Raw genomic sequence first — 24,590 nt, 5'->3', positions numbered from 1 at the left:
TTGTTTTAACAGTTTTTCTGAGTGTGCTACTGAAACTATAATTTTTCAAAATGTTTTTTGTACAGTAGTCTTTTATTCTTTTACTTGTTTCAGTCATTTGACTGCAGCCATGCTGGAGCGCCGCCTATAGTCGAACTACTCGACCTCAGGACTTATTCTTTGTAAACCTATTACTTATTCTATCAGTCTCTTTTGCCAAACCACTAAGTTATGGGGACATAAGCACACCAACGTCGGTTGTCAAGCATTGGTGGAAGGGGGACAAACACAGACACACAGACATATACATATATATACAATGGGCTTCTTTCAGTTTCCGTCTACCAAATCCACTCACAAGGCTTTGGTTGGCCTGAGGCTATAGAAGAAGACACTTGCCCAGGGGGCTACACAGTGGAACTGAGCCAGGAACTGTGTGGTTGAGAAGCAAGCTTCTTACCACACAGCCATGCCTGGGAGTGGGTTTGTAATTTTGTTCAGAGAAAGAGGCTGTACCCAGGGCCTCTACAGATTTTAACACTAAATCTTAAGACGCAATTTAGATTTATTTTTTTATCCTGATGTTCCATGTTTGAATGTACATTACCAGCTGGTTCTGTCTGTGTGATATCATATACCACATGATCAAACACATATCAAGTTTAATGCACAATGATCACAAGATATTGACTAAGCTGAATCAATAACAGAAGATACTTCTTAATCAAACAATAACGCCAACATTTGATCCTTTCCAAATACCTGAAGTGTAGTGTGAGTGTGTGTGTGCGCGCGCGCACAAGTACATATGCCTGTTTTTATTGATATCATTGTTTAATTAACAAACATGGTAGCTAGTTTAAAAATTGGTCACTTATAAATCCCTACTGTTATTTCTCACAACAGATATATTCAGGTTACAGTCTCTCAATGCTTCAAAATATTAGACCCACCATTGTTGCTGGCACTCCATCGCTTACGACGTTGAGGGTTTCAGTTGATCCGATCAACGGAACAGCCTGCTCGTGAAATCAACGTGCAAGTGGCTGAGCACTCCACAGACACGTGTACCCTTAACGTAGTTCTCGGGGATATTCAGCGTGACACAGTGTGACAAGGCTGACCCTTTGAATTACAGACACAACAGAAACAGGAAGAGTGAGAGAAAGTTGTGGTGAAAGAGTACAGCAGGGTTCGCCGCCATCCCCTGCCAGAGCCTCGTGGAGCTTTAGGTGTTTTCACTCAATAAACACTCACAACGCCCAGTCTGGGAATCAAAACCGTGATCCCATGACCGCAAGTCCATTGCCCTAACCACTGGGCCATTGCACCTCCAAGCATTTTTTGTCAGACGCGTTATCTAATCTGCCAGCTTGTCGCCTTAGACCCACCATAAATAGTATTAATTGATCTATTGGTAGTGACTTCTGTAGCATAATGAAGCAGAGTAGTTAAAACACATTACTGAACCTCACAACTCTTTCCCAAACATATATACATATGTACGCCCACACATTCATACATGCGCACACACAAATACATACAGAAATACACACACACACACACACCATTCCTTTACCTCCTTCCCCATCACTCCTACACCTTCCTCCCTACTACTCCGATATCTCCCTCTCCACCACTCCTACGCCTTTCACACACACCCCTACTTCCTGATCTATCCTCCTTCCTGAGCCATTTCTATCTCTTTCACCTTATTCCCTCCCTCCCTATGCAGGTATTTCCCATCATCTGCACCTCCACTCTTGTTCATCATTCACTACATTCATCTCTACCCCCATCTTTAACCATTTGTCACTCTTCCCTCACACTCTTAGAAAACTACCCACCCTCATTTCCACTTTCTTGTATCTTGTAGGTACACTCTGGCACCCCATCACTATGCTATTTATCTTCTTTGCAGCTACTCCCACCCACCTTATATAATGCAGGTTAGCCATGTATCATCTTTATAGTGAGGCACCTGTGCATGTCCTTCTATCATACCTTAGCCTCTTGACACCTGACATAAAACCATTGCCTTTTGTCATATACTCACACGCCTTAGTCAAAGAGACATTTTTCATGTCATGCAAATTACTTGACAACCTCACTAATGCTGGTAGCATGAAAAAGGCACCCAGTACACACTGTAAAATGGTTGAAATTAAGAAGGGCATCCAGCTGTAGAAACCATGTCAAAGCTGATAATGGAGCTCAATGAAGCCCATTTGCTAACCAAATCCTGCCAAAATGGAAAACAGGTATTAAATGATGATTATGATACATGTGTATGTATATATATATAGTAAGGGATATTATATATATATAAATAATATTGATTTGTGCGTGTGTGTGTGCGTGTGTGTGTGTGTGCGTGCGTGTGTGTGTGCGTGTGTGTGTGTGTGCGTGCGTGTGTGTGCATAATAATGATATTTAAATCTGAAAACTCTCTTTGTAATGTAACTTGAAGCAAAGAACAAAACCCTGCTTTGTTCAATCAGCCTGATCGAGGGAAAAAAACCTGGTCCTATCTCATTTCAGCTGTAAAAACAATCTGTCCATCAGAGAAGCCAGCCCACTTGTGCCATTTTGGAAAAACACACATATAATATATACAAATATATAATCAATCATAAGCATTATATACATATATATAAACATTTAAATATCATGTGTATAGCTATATATTGTTGTTTAACCTAAGGACAGCCTTTACTGAGCTGGTTGTAACACATTATAGCCAACACCAGCCCATTCTTTTATATATTTAGGACTACAGTGATCAATGTACCCTTCATTTCCTTAAGATAGTGGAATGTGTTTTGAGGAATTTGGTTGACATATCTACAAGTTGAATGATCACAAAGAGGTTTGGTGTTTGTGTGATATACTATTGTTGTTGTTACCATTATCATTATTATCAGGCATGGTCAATGGAAGGTTCATAATGGTGTTCTATAGAGGAGTAGTGACAGGCAAGAGCAACAATGTTCTGGAGAAACTGAGGATTGACAAGAATCAACTGGCTGGTCTGTTCTGGAGAACTTTCAGGCCAGGGCCCATGGATAACTTCCAGAAATTCCTGGTCTGGCAGTGTTAACAGGGAGACGGGTCATTGCCAATTCAAGATAAACTCTATAGGCATGGAGGTACTGTCAGCTGAGCCTGCCCAAGATGCGTGCAGAGCAACAAAACTGTTCTGCATACACTAATCCAGTGTCCAAGTATTGCTGACTTGTGGAGTTATACCAAACACTTGCTATCATGTGTAGGACAGATCTGGCTATCAACTGAGTCCATTGTGAAAATTGTCATGCTCTCTTTCTTTGGCTGGGAAGGGGAGGCAGTATTTATCTGTCTGTTGGCTGGAGCAAAAAAGATTGTATGATGGACCAGATCAAAAGGGTTGAAGACAGAACTTTCCTCTTTGGCCTCATCATCCTTTTTTAAGTTTCACCTGAAAAGGTAAGTGAGAGTAGGGAGGAAAGTGCTGCCTTCCAACAAATTTGTTGAAAAGTGGGTGAGAATGAGCCTACTCTGAGTGTGTGCCTGTAGATTGAGAGAAGACAACAGGGAGACGACACTTGTCATAGAGGTCAAAGTGACCATATTTTTGTAAGGTTTCTATGAGTAGCCCTCAGAAGTTGCTCTCTTTTGAAGAATTATTCATTGTTGAAATTTATTGTTACTGTAGTTCTTTTTACACAATACTTTGTTTTTATACACCCCCAATGTTTTTGTGAACCCTTAGTGGTTAATAAAAGAAACATTATTAGTAGTAGTAGTGGTGATGGTAGCAGCAGTAGTAGTAGTATATTAAACAGTTACTCTATAATACTTATTGAGAATTTTCCTCTATCTTTTTTTTTTTCTTTAACCTTCTTCTTGTTGCATCCAGTTCAACCCTGCAACTTCTTTTGTAGTAAGTCACTGTCTTCCCCACCATACAACCATTATCAAGCCACCTGCTTCATTGAAATGTCATCTGATGACATCTTTATAACGGAATCCTGGTACCCTCTTTGACATTTCCCACATTTTGGCTCATCAGAGAGCACAACCTTGGGGTTTCTGTATCCTCCATACAGATTACATGTCCCACCCAATGCATCTGCAATCCCAGCAAGATAGATTCAATACTATTTCTAGGCTTCAGGACATCTAAATTGGAGATGTGTTCTCACCAAGAAATGCTCATTATAGATCATAGCTGGTACAGCTGGCAGTTCAACAGCTTTTTGTTGCATTAGTGACAGAGTGTGTTGGTCTCAGGAAAATACAGTAGACAAAATAGTACTACTGCTCAGTAAGCTTTTGCATTTTGTTAATTGCTGAGCTTTCAAATACAACTAGCAAACATTATACATACACAGTAATACTCCACCTAGAACTACTCCACATAAAGCTAATTTGCTTTAGCATTCCTTTTTCTAGGGGATAATATTTTCAGTGTGATAGCTCTACATTATTATGATATCTATTTGCTAAAATATAAAAAACTATGATTCATATTCACATCCATGCATACATCCAAATTATTCACACAAATTATTCATGGGAAATTCAAGAGAAGGCCCAGCAAATTCAAGTGAGGATGTGCACTGAGTGAAAGTTAGACTGTAACTGATGCTCTCCCACTGATAGTCTCTGCTTGTCATCAACTATTGTTGCCTGTTTGTATGTTCATTACTCAAGACACCATTTGTCACCCAAAACGTTTTATGTTAAAAAAAATTGTTCCTAAACCAATTTGTTTGTGATGAGGGTCATTCATAAACCAAGGTTCTACTGTATGTGTGTCAATATATATATCTGACTGACCACTATCAGTTTATGTCAGTTGCCATCAAGACATCAGGTGTTCTTGGACCCTGTTCCACCAATTTACTTTGCAAAGTAGAGATAGTAGCAGCCTGTCAAAGAAATGAACCCCACAAGGTGAAATGGCAGCTGCAGTGAGTGTCACTGGCCATTCTCCATGGCAACACCATTGTAGTCATTACTGCAGGGCACGATTGAGTACACCATTTGTTGTGGAGTGTGTGGTCCATAGTCCCCTCCCCCTCCGTCTTCTACTGCTTTTCTCCACCTTTTACTTTTTCTTTTCTTTCTTATCTCTCTGTTTTCTTGTTTCTTTGTGTTTAAATGTTATAATTTAAATTAAAACTAACTTAATTGTTTTATTTCTTTATCAGACAAGGCAAATTCAATAGAAAAATGTTAAGATAATAATTGTTATATTACAATAATGTGTTTCTACATAACTAGTAGCTTTATTTCAGGAACACGTATACTATTCTACACACGTGTGTATGTTTATGTGTACTGGTGAAGTGGCAAAACGGTATGGCAGTATCACTTACGTTCATTACAATCTTGAGTTGAAATCCTGTAGACTTTGTCTTTTAACCTCCCCCACAGTACGCCTGGAGTCGTGGAATAAATATCATTCAAGTATGAGGGTTGATGACAAGTGACTGTACTTCTTCCTTCCCTTTCCTAACAATCTTATGGCCTATTACCAATTTTTAAGAAACCAATGTTACAAATATAACACTGAGAAAGGTTACAAATAGTTATCCACGTTATTATTCGAACAAAGATCAATGTTCGATTTTTTAAATATTTTACGCTAGAAATGTTGAAAAAAAAAAATCAATAAACTGATAAGATTTGGTGGAAGAAAAGAAACAAGGAAAAAGTGTTTATGTTAAAGGAAAAGCAAATCTATAATATAAAATTATTAGAAGGATTTCTTACGAAAACACACGGTCTCAGTATTATAGAGGCAGTGTGACGTTCATGCCTTTACTCAAAATATTAATGTAATCAACACCGAACTGACACGCGGCATGAACTTTGGAAAAATTCAGACAATACAGATAAACATAGTAGATAGGGGTCCAGTGAAGAACATGACAAAACCCTATTCTTCTCATTCACTCTCTCTCTCTCTCTCTCTCTCTCTCTCTCTCTATATATATATATATATATATATATATATATATATATATATATATATATATATATATACACACACACATATATATATATATATATACGCGCACGCAAAAAAAAAGGATGACACAAATGAAAAAATGAAATACAGTCTGATAGTAGTCACTTTAAACTGGATGTAATAAGTGTGACAATATCAACCATAAATAACAGATGTCCAGAAATAAGAAGAGGCGGGTCTATTAAGTAAATTAGACCCAGGGACATGATTGGAGTAATTACTCACCGAACTAGTGGCTGCCATATTGTAAACGTAAACAGCGACACACCTTTGTATGGACAGTGTCAACTTCCACTTTGGCTATAGTCAAACGGAGTGATCTCCCCTTCACAAAGCAGCTGAGCTCTGCTTGTTGAGTTAGTCTGCTAAGATGGTGGTGACAGAGCTGAAAGGCCGCATACTAGTATATAGCATCAATGGATGTGTACATTGCATTCAAGCCAAACGACTTTTGGAAAAGTTTCAACTACCTCACATCACTGTCAACGTGGACATTCACACCCAGTGTAAAGACTGGATGCTTGCTAATCTTAAAAAGAAAAGTGTCCCGCAAATATTTTTCAACGATGTGCATATCGGCAACTACAATGACCTGAAAGCGCTTATGTCAGATGATAACCGCCTTGCAGAACTAATTGAACTTGTCAAAAACAATCCTTTATCAGAAGCAGCGCTCAAGATTCCGTGCCCAGAAACTGATTTGGATAATTTTTTTTCGTGTGAAATCAACTGCGAGACGGATGAATATGTCGATTTGGTGAATGACTTGAAAAAAAGTGGCATCATCGCGTATCGTTGGAGTGGTCTATGTAAGTTTAAAAAACTGTTTAGTGAGAAAGATTTTGTCGACTGGGTAACAAAAACGAAAAATACTGACTATCAGGAAGCTGTGAGATTGTGTAAAGCCTTACTAAGTCACCACTTTTGTCGTGAAGTCTCCAATGCAGGATGGCTTAACCGTGACGATACATATTATATGCTACTCGAAGATCTATCCAGCTCGGCATTGAACGCGAAACCCATTTCATTTTGTAAACCAACGACTCTAGACAAGCTAGGGAAAAGATTACGTTTCCAAATATCTGCTATATATGACTCTTACCTCTCTGCGAACGGCAAAGTTGTCGATTACAAAAGTATTGAAGACAGCAACGAATTCAAACAATATGAGAAATTAACTCTTCAACTACAGCGTGTACAGTTCGGATATGAAAGTGATGATCAGAAACTTGCCTTTTTTATCAACATATACAATGCCCTAGTGATTCACGGGATTATTCGTTTTGGACCCCCAACTAACATTGTGACACGATACAATTTCTTCAATAAGACCCGTTACATGATCGGTGGTTATTCATACTCTCTTCGGGAAATAGAAAACGGTGTGCTTAGAGCCAATGAAACTGGAATAGGTATGATAACGAAACCTTTCCAAAAGACTGATCCTCGCCTGCGGGTAGCTATGCCCGAAGTAAACCCTTACATTCATTTTGCACTTGTGTGTGGAGCTAGCGGCTGTCCTCCTATTTCCATTTATTCGGCTGAAGAAGTTCATGTTCAACTTCAACAAGCTGCAGAACTATTTTTAGAAAGTGACGAAAATCTTGTTGTTGATGCTGAAAAGAAACAGGTGAAGTTGTCTCTGATATTTAAGTGGTACAGGAAAGATTTTCACAATACCGATAAGGGGTTACTTGAATGGATTTTCTGTGTGTTGAAGAAAGGAGAGAAAAAATCTAACTTGAGGAAAGTAATTGATGAAGGTAAAGTAACTATAGTGTATCTGCCATACAACTGGTCCCTTAATTCATAGCTGACACTTCACTGAACACTGGTTTGCTTTAAGCCTCCCTACATAAGAAACTAATTGTTTATTGTTTTAATAAATGGGAGTTTTAATGTCATCTGTCTTAAAGAAAAGTTACAACTAACGAAGGAAAACCACTGGATTACAAATGCTAAAATGTACACTCTTGACAATTATAAGTTGCCAAAGGATATATAAATTGAATTTTGTGAAAGCTTGCCAGTATATTTAAATCTTAACTGTGAGTCTGTGCAGGGCACGGCTGTTTGTTGAAAAAAAATGTTTCTTTACGTTTTTTTTACTTTTTTAAAATAACTAATTATACAACCTACTCTTTTTTTTAAATTTAAAACAAATCGTGTTTCAGATGTAATCGGGCATTATTCTCGTTATTTGGTGGGGAAACAGAATTCCGTTGACATTTGTAATATATTTCGTTACGAGAATATAAAAACAGTTTATTACTGCTTGCCCATGATTTTATAGACCGATATTGCTCCTTAAACTTTATTTTTCTATCACTGTTCAGAGAACGTTTCCTAACTTCAGATTATTTTTATATTAAATTTCTCTTTTTTTAAAAAAGAACATGTTTTTATTTGTTTATAATTTAATAAGAAAATAATTTTGATATACAACCTTAAATACATATATATTCATAAACTTTATATTCTTAGAAGCTATAGTACCTATTTCATATATGTGTGTGTGTGTGTGTGTGTCATCCCCCCCCCCCCCACCTAAAGAGCACGTATATTAGATAGCCACCCTGTTATCTAATAATATCCGATGCGAGACAAATTGGTAAGATCAGCTGTAATGGAATTATATAATATTGTATGCATTGATTAATATACCCACAAATATACGAGTACCTTTTTTTTTTCTTATGGATTTTCAGATGACTATTTTCAGTAACAACGATTGTTTTGTAAACTCTATTTTATTGCGAAATTATCTTATATTTTTTAAATAAAAATAAGCTTTTTGTATAAGTCTTTATTATCATTATTATTATGTTATTGAGTGAGAGAGCAGTGCATGCCATCAAAGTTACACTGGGGTAAAATATACGAAGCCCAGTATACCCATCATGACTACCTGTCTGATAAGGGTACATGCATCACAACCATATGTACGTAACATGGTGATCTCATATCAAGATAAACAGCACATGACCTTGCAGGTGGGGGTCCAGTTAGAATTTTCTTCAGGTCGAGTAGCCCATCCCATTCCAAAGGTCCCTGAATAAGGATGTTGAACGAAACACCCATGTTTCCAGAGGTGAATTATCCAAGCCTCAAAGAATTCCTCTCAGCACATGACTGATACTCCCCCACTACTTCTGCTCGTGATCAGAGATGCACATATCGTCAGCCACCAAGGGACATGCTCAACTGGTGAAAGTCAAACAACTGACAAGTAAATCTGTGGTACTGAGCAGAATATATGCTATAGTCCATCTTTTATACCAAAACAAAACAATGTACATGATAACACTTCCATTCAGTTAAGATGAGAAACCATCTTGTGTTTATAATTGGGTTTGATAAAATTAAGTACCGGTGAAACACTTGGGTCGATGTAATCAACTAGTCCTCTCCCCAAAAATTTCAGGCCTTGTGCCTTTAGTAGAAAGGATTATTATCATTTAAGACAGTGAGCTGTCAGAATCGTTAGCACCCTGGGAAATATGCCTAGCAGCATTTCATCCATTTTTATGTTCTGAGTTCAAATACCACTAGGGTCAACTTTACCTTTTATCCTTTCAGGGTCGATAAAATAAGTGCCTGTTGAACACTGGGGTTGATGTAATCGACTTATCCCTACCCCAACATTTCAGGCCTTATGCCTATAGTAGAAAAAATTATTAATGCAGCCAGCTAGCAGAATTGTTAACATGCCAGGCAAAATGCTTAGCAGCATTTTGTTTGATTTTACATTCTGAGTTCAAATTTCACCAAAGTCAACTTTGTCTATCATCCTTTGGGGGGGATGGGGTCAATAAATATCACTTAAGCATTGGGATTGATATAATCAACTAGCCCCCTCCTCCAATCTTGTGCCAAAATTTGAATCCTTTATTATTAATGTGGTGAGCTGGCAGAGTTGTTAGCACAACAGATGAAATACTTAGCGTTTTGTCCATCTTTACATTCTAGGTTCAAATTCTGCTGAGGTTGACTTTACCTTTTATCCTTTTGCGTCAATGAAATAAATACCCGCTGAGCACTGGGATTGCTGAATCAACTAGCTCCCCTTCTTAAAATTTCCTTGTGCCTATTAGTAGAAATATATATATATGGTGTAATATATATGTATATGGTGTAATATATATATATGGTGCAATCGAGCACTGGGTTTGATGCAATCGATTTAACTTCTTCCCCACGAAATTGCTGGCCAAGCACCAAAATTTGAATCCATCATTATCATCGAAGCAGCAAGTGGGCAGAAGTGTTAACATACTGGACAAATGCTTAGCAGCATTTCATCCATCTTTACATTCTGAGTTGAAATTCTGCCATGGCCAACTTTACCTTTCATCCTCTTGGAGGGGGGAGATGGGTCAGTAAAATAAGTACCAGTTGAGTACTAGGGGGGTCAATGTAATCCACTTACCCCCACGCCCAAACTTGCTGGCCTTGTGCCAAAATTTGAAACCATTATTATTATTAAAGCAGCAAGCTGGGAGAATCATTAGCATGCCAGACAAAATGCTTCGTGGCATTTTGTCCATCTGTACTGCCTGAGTTCAAATTCCACCAAGGTTGACTTTGCCTTTCATTCTTTTGGAATCAATGAAGTAAGTAGCCTTTAAACACTGGAACCGATGATTTGACTAGCCACCCCCACCTTAAAAATTTCCTTATGCTTATAATTAGAAAAAATTATTATTAGTACATGACCCATTGTTGTATACCTGCAATAAGTAATAGTCTGTTTCATGCATGAAAGAATTAACTAAAAGAAGGTAAAACAATACTGAATAGAAAAAAATATTTAGTTGAAAATGTTCTTATAAGTTTTTAACCTCGTTTATTTTCATAAAGCACAATGCCATTACATTGAGGAACATCTCTCTATCTCTCTCTATCTCTCTCCATCTTTTGTTGTATAATGACAAGCATATACAAACAGGTACATTCTTATGAATATGACAACAGTATTATGTCTGTCTTTTTTGGTATGTAGTAATGTAATATACACAGATAAATACAATGAAATTTCTCATTAGAAGCATTTACTTACATTATGAAGCTAACACTTTTGAAACTAAGAAATTTCTTTTATTTATTTATTTTTTTTCAATAGCTGTATCTTTATAAGTTAACTAAATGTCTTAAATGATCCTATTGGGAAATGCATGTCTGTGTACTTACCACACATACATACATTATTCTTTTCTACTCTAGGTACAAGACCCAAAATTTTTAGTGGGGGGGGGGCAGTCGATTTGATTGATCCCAGTACACAACTGGTGCTTAATTTATTGATCCCGAAAGGATAACGGGCAAAGTCGACCTCAGTGGAATTTGAACTGAGAACGTAAAGACAGACGAAATACCGCTAAGCATTTCGCCCGGCGTGCTAACGTTTCTGCCAGTTCGCCGCCTTCACATACATACATTATTGCCAGACAGATAATGCTGTTGTCATATACATATATGTGTACCTGTGTGAACATGTATCGAGATGTGTCATGCATACAGAGAGACAAAATAGAGATTCATATTTTTGTTCTAATATCTTTAACAATAGTGTTGAGAAATGTATGTTGTGTCTGCCTACATATATGCAGAGGAAGAGAGAGAGAGTGTCGAGTTACTAATCAAACTGAAAGTTATGTTACAGATGGACAGATTTCACAAAAATTATAATAACGGTTATTATAATCATTATTAAGGCAGTGAGCTGGCAAAATCATTAGCACATCAGGCAAGTTGTTTAGCAGTATTTCTTCCGGCTTTTTATGTTCTGGATACAAATACAGCCAAGGTTAACTTTGTCTTTCATTTCAGGCTGATAAAATGTGTAACAGTTGAGTGCTGGGTGTCAATGTAATTAACTTCATCCTCCCATCAGATTATTATTTATTGCATCATATTTGTCCAGTAGGACAAACACAAGTCTTGTCAAAAGGTCAGGTACATGTAGTTGGTATATGGATGATACTGATGCCATATAAATTGGCACCCGAAAATTGTGGTCATTGGTGGTGCCATGTAAATGGCATGGCACCCATGAGTCATGGCCATTGCCTGTACCATGCAAATGACACCCATGAATCATGGTTGCTACCAGTACCATGTCAATAGCACCCACTCGTAAATCATAGTTATGGACATTGCCGGACCATACCAGTGAAATCATCTCTCTTGCACACCACAACTGAAGCTTCGTAAGTTCAACTTTTCTCCCAAGGTACTTACACTCTGTCTAGTATGTACACTGACATTACACATCCATCGGAGCATACTGGCTTCATTCATTGCGAGCTTACGCATGTCCTCAGCAGTCACAGCCCATGTTTCACTGCCATGAAGCATGGCTGTTCGTGCACATGCGTCATACAGTCTGCCTTTTACTCTGAGTGAGAGGCCCTTTGTCACCAGCAGAGGTAAGAGATCTCTGAACTTTGCCCAGGCTATTCTTCTTCTAGCAGCTACACTTTCAGCGCATCCTCCCCCACTACTAACTTGGTCACCTAGATAGTGGAAGCTATCAACTACGTCTATTTTTTCTCCCCGGAATGTGGCAGAATGTTTTCTGCACATTTACAGTGTTTATTGCTCCTGAACATCTGCTACATACAAAAACTAACTTCCTAGTTAACCTTCATTTGATATTGCTGCACCTCTTATGTGTCCATAGTTTGCACTGGGTGCATCTTATAGAGTTTCTACCTACGCCTTTTTACAGATCGAGCGGGGCCATCTACCTGAAGTGGTTTGTGTTTTTTCTACATTCCTACTTATTAGGACTTTGGTTTTAGCTAGGTCGACTCTAAGGCCCTTCGATTCTAGTCCTTGCTTCCACACCTGAAACTTCTCCTCCAGTTCTGGTATATATATATATATATATATATATATATATGCATTTGCTGTTTCATTAAATTATGTTACCCAAAATCCCAAAGAATATTCTTCTTCCTCGTGTTGTATTTACTGCCTGACCACGTAACTCTGACCCCTCTCTCTCAGCCTCACTCTCTCTCTCTCTCTCTCTCTCTCTCTCTCTCTTCGATTTACCACCTGATTCGCCAACTCCCCCCCTAACCCTGACTCTCTATAAACCAGTGCATGCTCTGTTTCCCTTACTCGATTTTCAATTTCTCTGCTGATAGAATACGAATTTCAGAAGATGCTCAGATAAGAAATTTTCTTTTCAACTTCGTTCATGTACTCCTGTTTCTGCATAGATCATAAACCACCCCCGGTGGACATTGGAATTAGACACTGAGGGAAAATGGCTGTAACTTTTTTATTTTTTAATTTTGGCGATTTTCGTTTTCGATAATGTGTTCTATATGTCACGGTCGTGCGATTCCCCCTAAAAAAATAACAGCTAAACGCAGACAATCCAAATCTTGCATTGGTCCAGATGGACTATATGTAATCTGAACCTTTCCCCCCCTTATTTATTTATTTTTTTACGGAATCCCACGTTTTAGGCTATGGAGATTCCGATTCTGAAAAAAAATTGTTTGAAAAATTTCAATTCCCCCACCCTCACCAAGAAGGCTATTTACATGCTAGAAATAACAGCCAAATCTGGTTAGGATTAGGGTCAAGTTTAGGGTTAAGGTTAGGGTCAGGGTTAGGGTTAGGTTTACCCGAACCCTAACTCAAAACCTAACCCTAACCCCGTTTGCCAAAGCGCATTTTCTCCTTCATATTTATTTACTTATAGTCCATCTGGACCAATGCAAGATTTGGATTGTCCGCGTTTAGCTGTTATTTCTAGCATATCAAGTTTCGTGGTGGGGACTCCACATATGATCCTTTTTCTGTTTCAATATAAATGTAAGCCGTTCATTTTCACATCTAAGTTGCGAGAAGGCTATTCGTACGACCTGAACATGTAGGGTACTACTAAAGCAGCACGGTCCCGAACGCGCAGCCGCGCGTCCGCGCCAGCCAGTCGTGAGTGGTCGATCCCAACCCCAACCCTAACCCTAAACACGTATTCATTTGCACACGCGGGTTAGGGATAGGGTTAGGGTTAGGGACAGGGTTAGGATTAGGGACAAGGTCAGGGCTAGGATCGCCCACTCACGACTAGCTAGCGCGGATGCGCGACCGCGCGCTCGGGACCGTGCTGCTTTAGTAGTACCAACATGTAGAACACAATGTCAAAAATGAAAATCGCCAAAAAAAAAAAAAAAAACCCACCCCCGTGTGGGGGGAGGGGGGTCCAAAATTTTTTTTAGGGGGAATCGCATGACCGTGACATATAGAACACATTATCGAAAACGAAAATCGTCAAAATTAAAAAATAAAAAAGTTACAGCTATTTTCCCCTCAGTGTCTTATTCCAATGTCCACCCCACCCCCTATTCGTTCTTTATTATCTATCTATTTCTTTACCATGTAAACATAGTTCCGACAGCTTCCGTCTTCCTTGTTTGTCTTAAGGTCATGCATATCCGTTAATCGTCACATTTTATTTATTTTATTCAAGTTTATCATTTCGTTAATTCATTCTCTCTAAATTTGTGTAACCATAGTATACAAGTGCAGAAGATGCTCTCGTCTAAACTTGCTGGCTCGCGGTACGCCCACCCCCTCCACCTTTACCGGAAGTTCCTATCCTCTGTCATTCTTGGTTGTCTCCCGTGAACACTTCTAAGCGCCTAACGCCATTCCCACCCCTACCTAGGGTTTATCAATCATATAGCGCATATAAATGGTGTAGTGTTTGCAGGTTGTAGGCTATTGCTTGTTTATGAATTCTGCCAAATGCAAGCTTTCTTTTCAGGTACATGATACTGCTGTCCCTCATCCTAGGGTCTCACAGGCCCACACCTCCCACACCCTCAGAGTTGGCACACTCAACGCCAGCACACTGAAAGGTAGGTCTGGTGAGATTATTGAGATGCTTGAACGGAGACGTGTAGATTTGTGCTGCGTCCAAGAAGTAAGGTGGAGAGGAGGTTCCGCTAGGTTCCTCACAGGCAAAGAACACAGGTACAAGATTTTCTGGGTAGAGAACACTGACGGGGCCTGGGCATGGGTATACTTCTTGCAGAGAAATGGGTTGATAAGGTAATCGAGGTAGTCAGAGTATTTAGATTTGATTAGTGCTTCACCATAGGTTAGCTATCATTATCTCGGCCTATTCCCCTCAACCAGGGCTACTGGATGGGCAGAAAAACCGATTTTATGACACCCTATTGCAAACTACCTCGTTGACGAATGACAGGGACCTTCTCTTTGTGGCTGGTGACTTCAATGGACATGTTGAACAACATGCAGGGGGCTGCCTTGGCGTACATGGAGGTTATAGCTTTGGCTCCCATAATGAGGAGGGAACCAGACTGCTGGAGTTCTGTGATGCAAACGATCTCATGGTTTGCAATACCAACTTCAGGAAACTCGCCTGTTACCTAGTCACCTACTGTTCTGGCAGACACACTAGCCAAATTGACTACATCCTCGCCAGAAAAAGGGAAAGAGGGCTGCTTATAAATGCCAAAACCTTCCCAGGCAAAGAATGAACCCCTCAACATAGATTAGTAGTTAACGATTTCGGGATCAGGGCTAAATGGATGCCCAGAAGAAGACCAACTTGGAGGAGAAGGGTCTGGAAGCTTAAAGATCCTGCAAATGGACAAAGATTTAGAGATGTATTACTCAAAACCTTCTCCGAAATAGAACGGGATATAGCATCACATAATGTGGAAGACAACTGGAGGATTCTATGGGACAACCTGCTGAGAGCCACTGACCAGATTTGTGGATGGTGCAAAGTCCCCTCTCAACCCAAGGTAACGTGGTGGTGGAACAATGTGGTTGGCAGGGCTATTAGACAAAAGAAACAGGCTTGGAAGAACAGAGATAGTAGGGAATTGTATCTGACTGCCAGAAGGGAAGCTAGGAGACAGGTTTATTTAGCCAGAAGGGAAGCAGATGAGAAAAAATTTGCCAATGTTCTCCACCATGGGGACCAAAGATTTGAAGTATTTCGAGTTGCAAGACTGTGTGAGAGAGAATCGTGACGCCGTAGGAGGGAAATGTATCTGCATGGATGATGGTTCACTTGCACTAAACGAGGCTGCAAAGAGAGAGGTTTGGAGACGCCATTATGAAAGGTTGCTCAATAAAGAGAATGAATGGGAGAAAGAGTCTGCTGAATGTTGACACAACAGAGGGACCAGCTATCCAAATTGACAGTACCTTGGTAGATAAAGCAATCAAGAATATGAAGACAGAGAAAGCCCCCAGCCCATCAGGAATCACTGCAGAGATGCTCAAAATATCTGGCAGTGTCAGCTATAGCCTAGTCACCTATATAGTTAACCAGGTGATACACGAAAGAGTCATATCCAATGACTGGTGTAGCAGCACTAAAGTCAACTGCTACAAAGGTAAAGGTGACGCTTTAGATATGAATAATTACAGAGGTATCAAGTTGTTGGATCAAGTAATGATGGTCACGGAGAGGGTCATAGCCCAACTAATTAGAGAGAGAGTCAGTTTAGATGAGATGCAGTTTGGGTTCGTGCCAGGGAAAAGCACGACTGATGCTATATTTCTGGTAAGACAGCTGCAGGAGAAATACCTAGCCAAAGATAAACCTCTGTACCTGGCTTTCGCTGACATGGAGAAAGTCTTTAACAGGGTCCCCCGATCCCTTATCTGGAGGTCAATGAGGAAACTAGGGATAGATGAATGGTTAGTGAGAGCTGTGTGAGCCATGTACAGGGACGCCGTCAGTAAGGTGAGGGTTGGCAACGAGTACAGTGAAGAATTCTGAGTAGAGGTTGGGGTCCACCAAGATTCAGTCCTCAGCCCCCTCCTATTTATCATAGTCTTCCAGGCAATAACAGAGGAATTCAAGACAGGATGCCCCTGGGAGCTCCTCTATGCTAATGACCTTGCTCTAAATCAGAACTAGAGGAGAAGTTTCAGGTGTGGAAGCAAGGATTAGAATCGAAGGGCCTTAGAGTCAACCTAGCTAAAACCAAAGTCCTAATAAGTAGGAAGGTAGACAAACCACAAACCCCTTCAGGTAGATGGCTCTGCTCGGTCAGTAGAAAAGGCATAGGTAGAAACTCTATAAGATGTACCCAGTGTAAAATATGGACACAAAAGAGGTACAGCAATATCAAAAGAAGGCTAACTGGGAAGATAGTTTTTGTATGTGGCAGATGCTCAGGAGCAATAAACACTGTAAATGTGCAGAGAACAACTTCTGCCACATTCGAAGGAGAAAAACTAGTAGTTGATAGTTTCCGTTACCTAGATGACCAAGTCAGTAGCGGGGGAGGATGCGCTGAAAGTGTAGCTGCTAGAATAAGAATAGCCTGGGCAAAGTTCAGAGAGCTCTTACCTCTGCTGGTGACAAGGGGCCTCTCACTCAGAGTAAAAGGCAGACTGTATGACGCATGTGTATGAACAGCCATGCTTCATGGCAGTGAAACATGGGCTGTGACTGCTGAGGACATGCGTAAGCTCGCAAGGAATGAAGCCAGTATGCTCCAATGGATGTGTAATGTCAGTGTGCATACTAGACATAGTGTAAGTACCTTGAGAGAAAAGTTGAACTTATGAAGCATCAGTTGTGGTGTGCAAGAGAGATGATTTCACTGGTATGGTGATGTAGTGAGAATGGATGAGGATAGCTGTGTGAAAAAGTGCCACACCCTAGCGGTTGAGGGAACCTGTGGAAGAGGTAGACCCAAGAAGACCTGGGATGAGGTGGTGAAGCACAACCTTCGAACATTAGGCCTCACCGAGGCAATGACTAGTGACTTTGGAAATATGCTGTGCGTGAGAAGGCCCGGCAAGACAAGTGAGACCATAACCCATGACCTTTACCAGGGGTGTAGCCAGCCCACTTATGCATACCTTCCCTTCTTTGGACACAAAACTCTGCTTGCGAAGACCTGTTGAGGCAAGTGCAATCGAAATCGAACCAAATTCGATGACTGGCATCCATGCCAACCTTCCTTCATTGAACACTAAACTTTGCTTGTGAAGACCTGTTGGGGCAAGTGAAATCAAAATTGAACCAAATTCGATGACTGTGCCAGTGGAGTGCTAACAGCTCCATCCGAGTGGGATCATAGCCAGAGCAGCTGTCTGGCTTCCATGCCGGTGGCACGTAAAAAGCACCATTTGAGCATGATCATTACTAGTGTCGCCTTACTGGCACTTGTGCCGGTGGCATGTGAACAAAACATTCGAGCAAGGTCGTTGCCAGTGCCGCTGGACTGACTCCTGTGCAGGTGGCATGTAAAAGACACCAATTGAGCATGGCCGTTGCCAGTACCACCAGACTGAACCTCGTGCTGGCGGCACATAAAAGCACCCACTACACTCTCGGAGTGGTTGGCGTTAGGAAGGGCATCCAGCTGCAGGCACTCTGTCAGATCAGATTGGAGCCTAGTGCCGCCATCTGGTTCGCCAGTCCTCAGTCAAATTGTCCAACCCATGCTAGCATGGAAAGTGGACATTAAACGATGATGATGATGATATATATATATATATATATATATATATATATATATATATATATATACATGCATGAATGCATGTGTGTGTATGTGTACAACAGAGACATCATCAGGTCATGAGTCATAATTTAAATGCTTTGTTTGAGGACCTTTCAAAAGTCTGATTCAACTTATCACTTGTTGAAGTATTCTCTGGTCTTGTGACAGGATATCTTTATCATCCAGAGATCAAAATTTGTATCAACAATGCAAAATTCGTTGGAGTACAACCTTCAGACAATATGTATCACAATGTCTTTCAGTGTTTGCTAATGAGAAGCCATCATATAGGTTGGATCATGACACTCCACAACTGATTAGCTTCTTCAATTTCAGCCTTAACTGAACCATGAAGGCATCCCATACCTTCTGAACATGATTGCTTAGGGTTGATAAACCACTGGCCTCCATCCCCTCAGTCAACATATTATTCAATTTGGTTTTCATTAGGATCACTATTAAGTTTGGTTGGTTTGCCTTTTGGAATACAGAGTAGGCACCTCATCATTAGGAACTTCCTGTCTCTTTCTTGCCTTGTATGTATATTCTTTTTGTTATCCCCTTTATTCTTTCTTAGTAGTTTCCCACTATTCTCCAGTTTCCATATCCCCTGCCCCATTATGACAAGACTGCTGATTGTAACTCCAGCTGGTACTATCCTTGAAAGAGAACCTTACCTCAGCTTCTCTGTTATCATTAGCCTGTGATACAGATGGCACTAAGAAAAAGGCAGTTTTATTTGCTCCTGCTTCAGACCTATGATCACTGTTACTCTGGAAACCAAATATGCTATAAAATAGTAATTAAGTCAGTTTAATCAACTTTAGAATTTCATGTTTATAAAATATGCAATAGAACAGTAACTAATTAGCCAGTTTAATTAATCTTAATTACTACATGGAAGTAATGCATATAATTATGTATTTTGTTTGGTATCTGCTGCTAGAATGCTTTCATTTTCTGCCACTGCTTCACTTCCAAGGTTGAAGTTAGTATGGTTGACTTGAAAACATTCATATTTGGTATCTTTACTCTTTATTTTGTTGACCCTGGAAGGATGAAAGGCAAAGTTGCCTTTGGCAGGATTTAAACTCAGAGTGCAAAAAGCCAAAAGAAATATCACAAAGCATTTTCTCTAATGTTGGTGACTTGTCAAAATGTAGAATTGCTTTAGAAATATCAAAAGGCAGTCCTTTCCTTTGATGTTCAAATGTCTCAAAACCCTTTATTGGTGAAAAGAATAGCAAGTAGCTTTATTTTTTTAGAGAGAGGAAATATTTTCTGTGCAAGGCTTTGTGAAACGTGACCATTCACAGGGAACAACAACAATAGTAACAATATTGTGAAGCAGAAAATAAACTACTTATGCAGATAAGAATTAATCTGATTGGAGAAAAGTACAGCAAATATTATCAGTGTTTACATTTAGTAATAATTTTTTTTTTTTTATTCCATAATAAGTAACAAAGATTTTTTTTTAAAGTTCAATCTACTAAGCTAAAAACGGGATGTTTTATCTTGTAGATACACTTAATGAACATATGATAACATTAGATAATGTCTTTTAAATTGTGATTTTATTTTAGTAAAAGTTAGAGATAATTTTTAAGTGTTTACTAGCTAGCTGTCAAAAATAGTAACACAAAAGAGCTTTATATCATTATTCTGTTATCTGAGTTCATGTTTCATGTGGATTGGTCTTGTCTTTCTTTCTTTTGAGATAGATAAGTCCCAGTAATATTCTGAGATTGATTCAAGTAGCACTGTTCCTAGATCAAGAGAAAACATACATCTATGTATTTAGTAGATCTTTAGATAGGGGAAATTGATTGCAAATATCCATTAGTAAGCCTCAGATTTAACAAACTCTCATTTTACCAAATCAGAAAACTGTTTTCTAAATCTGACATAATGTACTTCTGCATTTCCCTCAATTTAACATCAAAAATAAATAGATTAGCTGAATCAGTAGATCAGCAAACAAAATTCCCTGCAGTATTAGTTATGACCCTTCATTCATTCAAATCCAGTGAGGGTCACATCTACCTTCACCGTCCAAAGTCAATGGAATAATGTACTAGTCATGTACAAGAGCAGTTTATATTCCTATGATGCATTCTAGATATGAATGAGATTATAACAGAAGACAAACCAGGACCACCCTAAAACTACTGTAATAACTTTCATGCAACCAAGGGAAATTTTAGCCATTCACTGTATTTCACTGGTTTATAAAACCAAGAAGAAAGCAGTAACTCTCAGCCAAGTTCAAGCTCTATCTAGTAAACTCAGAGTTGTTCTCCTTCTCCTCTCTCTTCTCTCTCTCTCTCTCTCTCTCTCTCTCTCTCTCTCTCTCTCTCTCTCTCTCTCTCTTTCTTTCTCTCTCTTCCTTTCTTTTTCTGTCTCTCTCACTCACAAAATACTGTCAGAGCAAGGAGCATGCAGATTTGATCATTCTCAAGTTTCAGTTAGCCTTATTAAGTTACTACCTCAAATCAAGCCTGAATATTTTTTTTATTCAGTTAGAATATTTGGAAACAGCTTGGAATATGTAAATCAATTAAAAACATCTTGTTGGGTGGGGGTGATGACATCAGCAAAAATCTAGCCAATGAACAACTGTACATTAATGTAACAAAAATTGTTGATTGAAAATCAGTCAAGCATTGATTTGCTTTATTATAATAATGGGTTTTAAACAACAAGGTAGAACAGACAAGAAACTCATAGAAAGAAGAGACTGCCAGCCATGGTCAGACAGTGCTAGATTGAGGGCGGGTGGGGAGAGATGTAGTCATGCATGAAATTGGGTTAAGTTCAGGGCCAGTTATTTTCAACAAGTAGACTTGTTAACACTAATATTCTTAGGCATTCCATGACTCCATTACTAATAACTTAAAAATCCAACATAGTTAATGACACCTGCATTTATTCATTTACCTTCTCTCTCCCCCCTCTCTCTCTCTCTCCCTCTCTCTCTCTCCCTCTCTCTCTCTCTCTCCATTTTTTGTTGTGTAATATATTTCAACAATCTTTTATACAACTTTAATAATATTTAGTTATAAAAAGATAACAGGATTTATTTGTAGCATCAAATGGTTTATGGGGGACCCCACGGGGTAAAATAAGAATCAAAGGGATCCACAGGTAAAAAAATATGGTTGAGAAACACTGCACAACATAATGGAACATTCTTCATTGTTGAAACATTGGATAAACCAGTCACAAAACATTGCTTTGCCTATGTGTGAATCATTTTCCACTTCCTGGGCCTGATGCAGTCAACTGTCATAGGGGACAGTGACTACTTTGGTACAACTATGACAGACACATGCATTTCTAGTTAAAGGATGATATTTTCAGTCTTCTCATTTGCCCTCCCTCCTTCCCTCTCTCTCTCTCTCTCTCTCTCTCTCTCTCTCCCTCTATCTATCTATCTATCTTGTTTATCTCTATATACAGGGTTGGCCAAAAGTCACCCAACAGTAAATCAAAATTCCATAAATACGATCTGTATTGACTCAAATGGAAAAATGTGTCACTGAAGAAAGACTTCAGTTCGAACAATTTTCATGGTGTTTCATATTTAGATGCTTTTATTAAATTCATTCAGTTGTTAAACATAAATAAATCTTGGAATTAAATGGTTTTGATTTACTGTCAGGTGACTTTTGGCCAACCCTGCATATAAAACTCTTTGTTTCTCTGTCTGTCTGTCTGTTCCCTATGCATTTTCAAATGGCTCCACCAAATCAAATCAAATTTTACAAGGTAATAGTATTAGACTCTGGGAGTGTCAACACGTAATTTTTATTTTCATTTGAATTAAAATATAACATTATCTAGAGATAATCTTTCTATAGTCAACTATAGTAAAGGACATTTTATATCACTATGACGATGATGATGACGTCACATTTTGTATATGAGTGTGTCTGTGTGTGTATTTGCACATTCATTGTGTATGACATAGTAAAGGGCATTTTATATCACGATGACAACACATTTTGTATATGAGTGTGTATATGTCTCTCAGTGTGTGTGTGTTTGTGCGTTTGTTACGTATGAGATAGTAAAGGACATTTTATACCACAACAATGATGATGACGACACATTTTGTATATGTATGTGTATGTATCTGTGAGTGTGTATATGTGTTTGTGCCTTCCTTATGTACAAGATACTAGAGGACATTTATACCACAACAACAACGATGAGGACACATTTTGTATATGAGTGTGTATGTGTCTGTCAGTGTATTTGTGTTTGTGCATTTGTAACATATGACATAGTAAAGGACATTTTATACCACCACCACAAATTTTATATATAAGTGTGTATGTGTCTGTGAGTGTGTGTGTCTTTGCATGTTCATTACATATGAGATAGTAAAGGACATTTTATACCACCCCCATGACACATTTTGTATATGAGTGTGTATGTGTCTGTGAGTGTATGCTTGTGCATTCGTTACATAAATGTATGTTTGTGTGTCTGTCTTAGTATGTGTACGTGAGTGTATGTGTCAGTGTATGAGAGAGTGTATGTGTATGTGTATGTGAGTGTATGTGTAATTGTCAATTACACTGATGTAACCTGGCTATGTGAAAGAGCTATACTGACTCCAACTAATAAAATGGTTGATGTACTCAATCATGAACTTCTTCAAATGTTAACAGATACATCAGAAATGACTTTTCTATCAATTCACACAAGAGTCAATCACAATCTGGCTGTTCAATACCCTGTTGAATTTCTGAACACACTTAATCCTACTGGGATGCCACTGCATAACTTGACACTAAAGCTGGATGCTCCCTTTATGTTGCTTAAGAACCTTGACTTACCTCATCTGTGTAATAGAACTCACTTAATTGTTATTTCCATGAAGCCCCATGTCCTACAGGCAGCAATCATAACAGGTAGTCACAAAGAAGAAAATGTCTTTATTCCGAAATTTCCTCTCATACCTACAGATGTTCCATTTAGCAGCAACAATTTATTCATTTGGACACCAACAAAAAATTTCCCAATGAATATTGTTTACCCTAAGGTGCTTTAAGATTGACAGATTTTCAGTTCTAAATTCTATTATTGTTACAATTTTTATATATTTTTAATAAAATATAGATATCTTGAAATAATTATGAGAAAAAATATATCTGCATATTAATTGTTTACTAATCTCAATAAGAACAGCAGTATCCCAAGCAATGCCAGGTAATTCAGCTAGTTAATGAATATATTAGATCTATGATGAATAATTCCAGTCTCTTCTTTTTTTTTTTATAAGTCTAGTCACGAGGGAAAGATTTGTGCCCATAACTTTCTAGTGCCACCTTAAAATATTTGAACATCTGTAGGTCAAATGGGTGCAAAGGAAATGTCAAACAGTTAATGTTGAGAGGAACAGGAGTGTAATTTTCACTTTTGTTTTTTTTAAGGTTTGGATTTAGGAAGGGAAGTCAGAGTAGTAACCTATGATTCATTAGTCATTCCTAAATGCTAGTTCAAGCCCTGTTAGCAATCCTGCAGGATATCAGTGACTGTAGGCTGACTTCTCAAAATCCTTTTCTTTCATATATATATACATGACAAGATGACAGGCTTCTTTCAGTTTCTGTCTCTCAAATCCATTCCTAAGGCTTTGATTAACCTGGAGCTATAGTAGAGCACTCTTGCTCAAGGTTCCACTCAGTGGGACTGAACCTGAGACCATGTGGTTGGGAAGAAAACTTCTTACCACCCAACCACCATGTCTGCATCTATAAAAATGGTAATTTAATATTTTGTAGCATCAGGAGGAAGAGGCTGCATTTTTGATATTTTTAGACCCTCCAAATCTGCTCAGATTGATGTTGCTGATATTTGGTTTCAAAATCTGCAAATCAATGCCTATGCAGAAAAAAATGAAGAGAAAGACAGGTGGGCTTGGGTGGATGTGATGTGCAACAAATTAACTTTGAGGAGTAAGGACTGTTATAGTACCATCAGTAAAAGCTGAGTGAGAAGACAGTACAGCTGTAACATAAGTATTGAAGCGTGTTGATGAAAGAATCCTTATC

At 38.8% G+C, this 24,590-nt stretch overlaps 2 protein-coding genes and 1 long non-coding RNA gene across 4 annotated transcripts in view; 2 read left to right on the top strand and 1 right to left on the bottom strand.

Moving 5' to 3' along the window:
• The window catches only part of LOC106884314 (Golgi apparatus membrane protein TVP23 homolog B), a 35,671-nt gene extending 29,415 nt beyond the window's left edge, over positions 1-6,256 (bottom strand). For both annotated transcript variants that reach the window (XM_014935639.3, XM_014935638.3), the window contains exon 1: positions 6,224-6,256. Coding sequence is in view for 1 of the 2 variants with exons in the window: in XM_014935638.3 (XP_014791124.1) it covers positions 6,224-6,241 (18 nt within the window). In the remaining variant the exon portion in view is untranslated. The remainder of the gene's footprint in view (positions 1-6,223) is intronic.
• Positions 6,257-6,368: 112 nt separating this feature from the next.
• On the top strand, positions 6,369-8,800 carry LOC106884313 (uncharacterized). Its single transcript, XM_014935637.3, has one exon. It carries the CDS (start codon positions 6,369-6,371, stop codon positions 7,809-7,811), a length of 1,443 nt encoding a protein of 480 aa, XP_014791123.1. The 3' UTR covers positions 7,812-8,800.
• A 2,921-nt stretch (positions 8,801-11,721) lies between these two features.
• Positions 11,722-24,590, top strand: part of LOC149137200 (uncharacterized) — a 30,411-nt gene continuing 17,542 nt past the window's right edge. Inside the window, exon 1 of the long non-coding RNA XR_016240716.1 lies at positions 11,722-12,426. This is a non-coding gene — a long non-coding RNA (uncharacterized LOC149137200). The remainder of the gene's footprint in view (positions 12,427-24,590) is intronic.

Source organism: Octopus bimaculoides, chromosome 2 (genome assembly GCF_046866305.1).
Source record: "Octopus bimaculoides isolate indiv1 chromosome 2, ASM4686630v1, whole genome shotgun sequence".
NCBI classification, from domain to species: Eukaryota; Metazoa; Mollusca; class Cephalopoda; order Octopoda; family Octopodidae; genus Octopus; species Octopus bimaculoides.
The sequence above is the reverse complement of the archived record's forward strand: the minus strand, read 5'-3'. Positions and strand labels throughout refer to the sequence as shown.

What these genes read in the sequence shown, in the direction of transcription:
- LOC106884313 (XM_014935637.3), top strand. Translation starts at nt 6,369, where the DNA reads ATGGTGGTGACAGAGCTGAAAGGCCGCATACTAGTATATAGCATCAAT.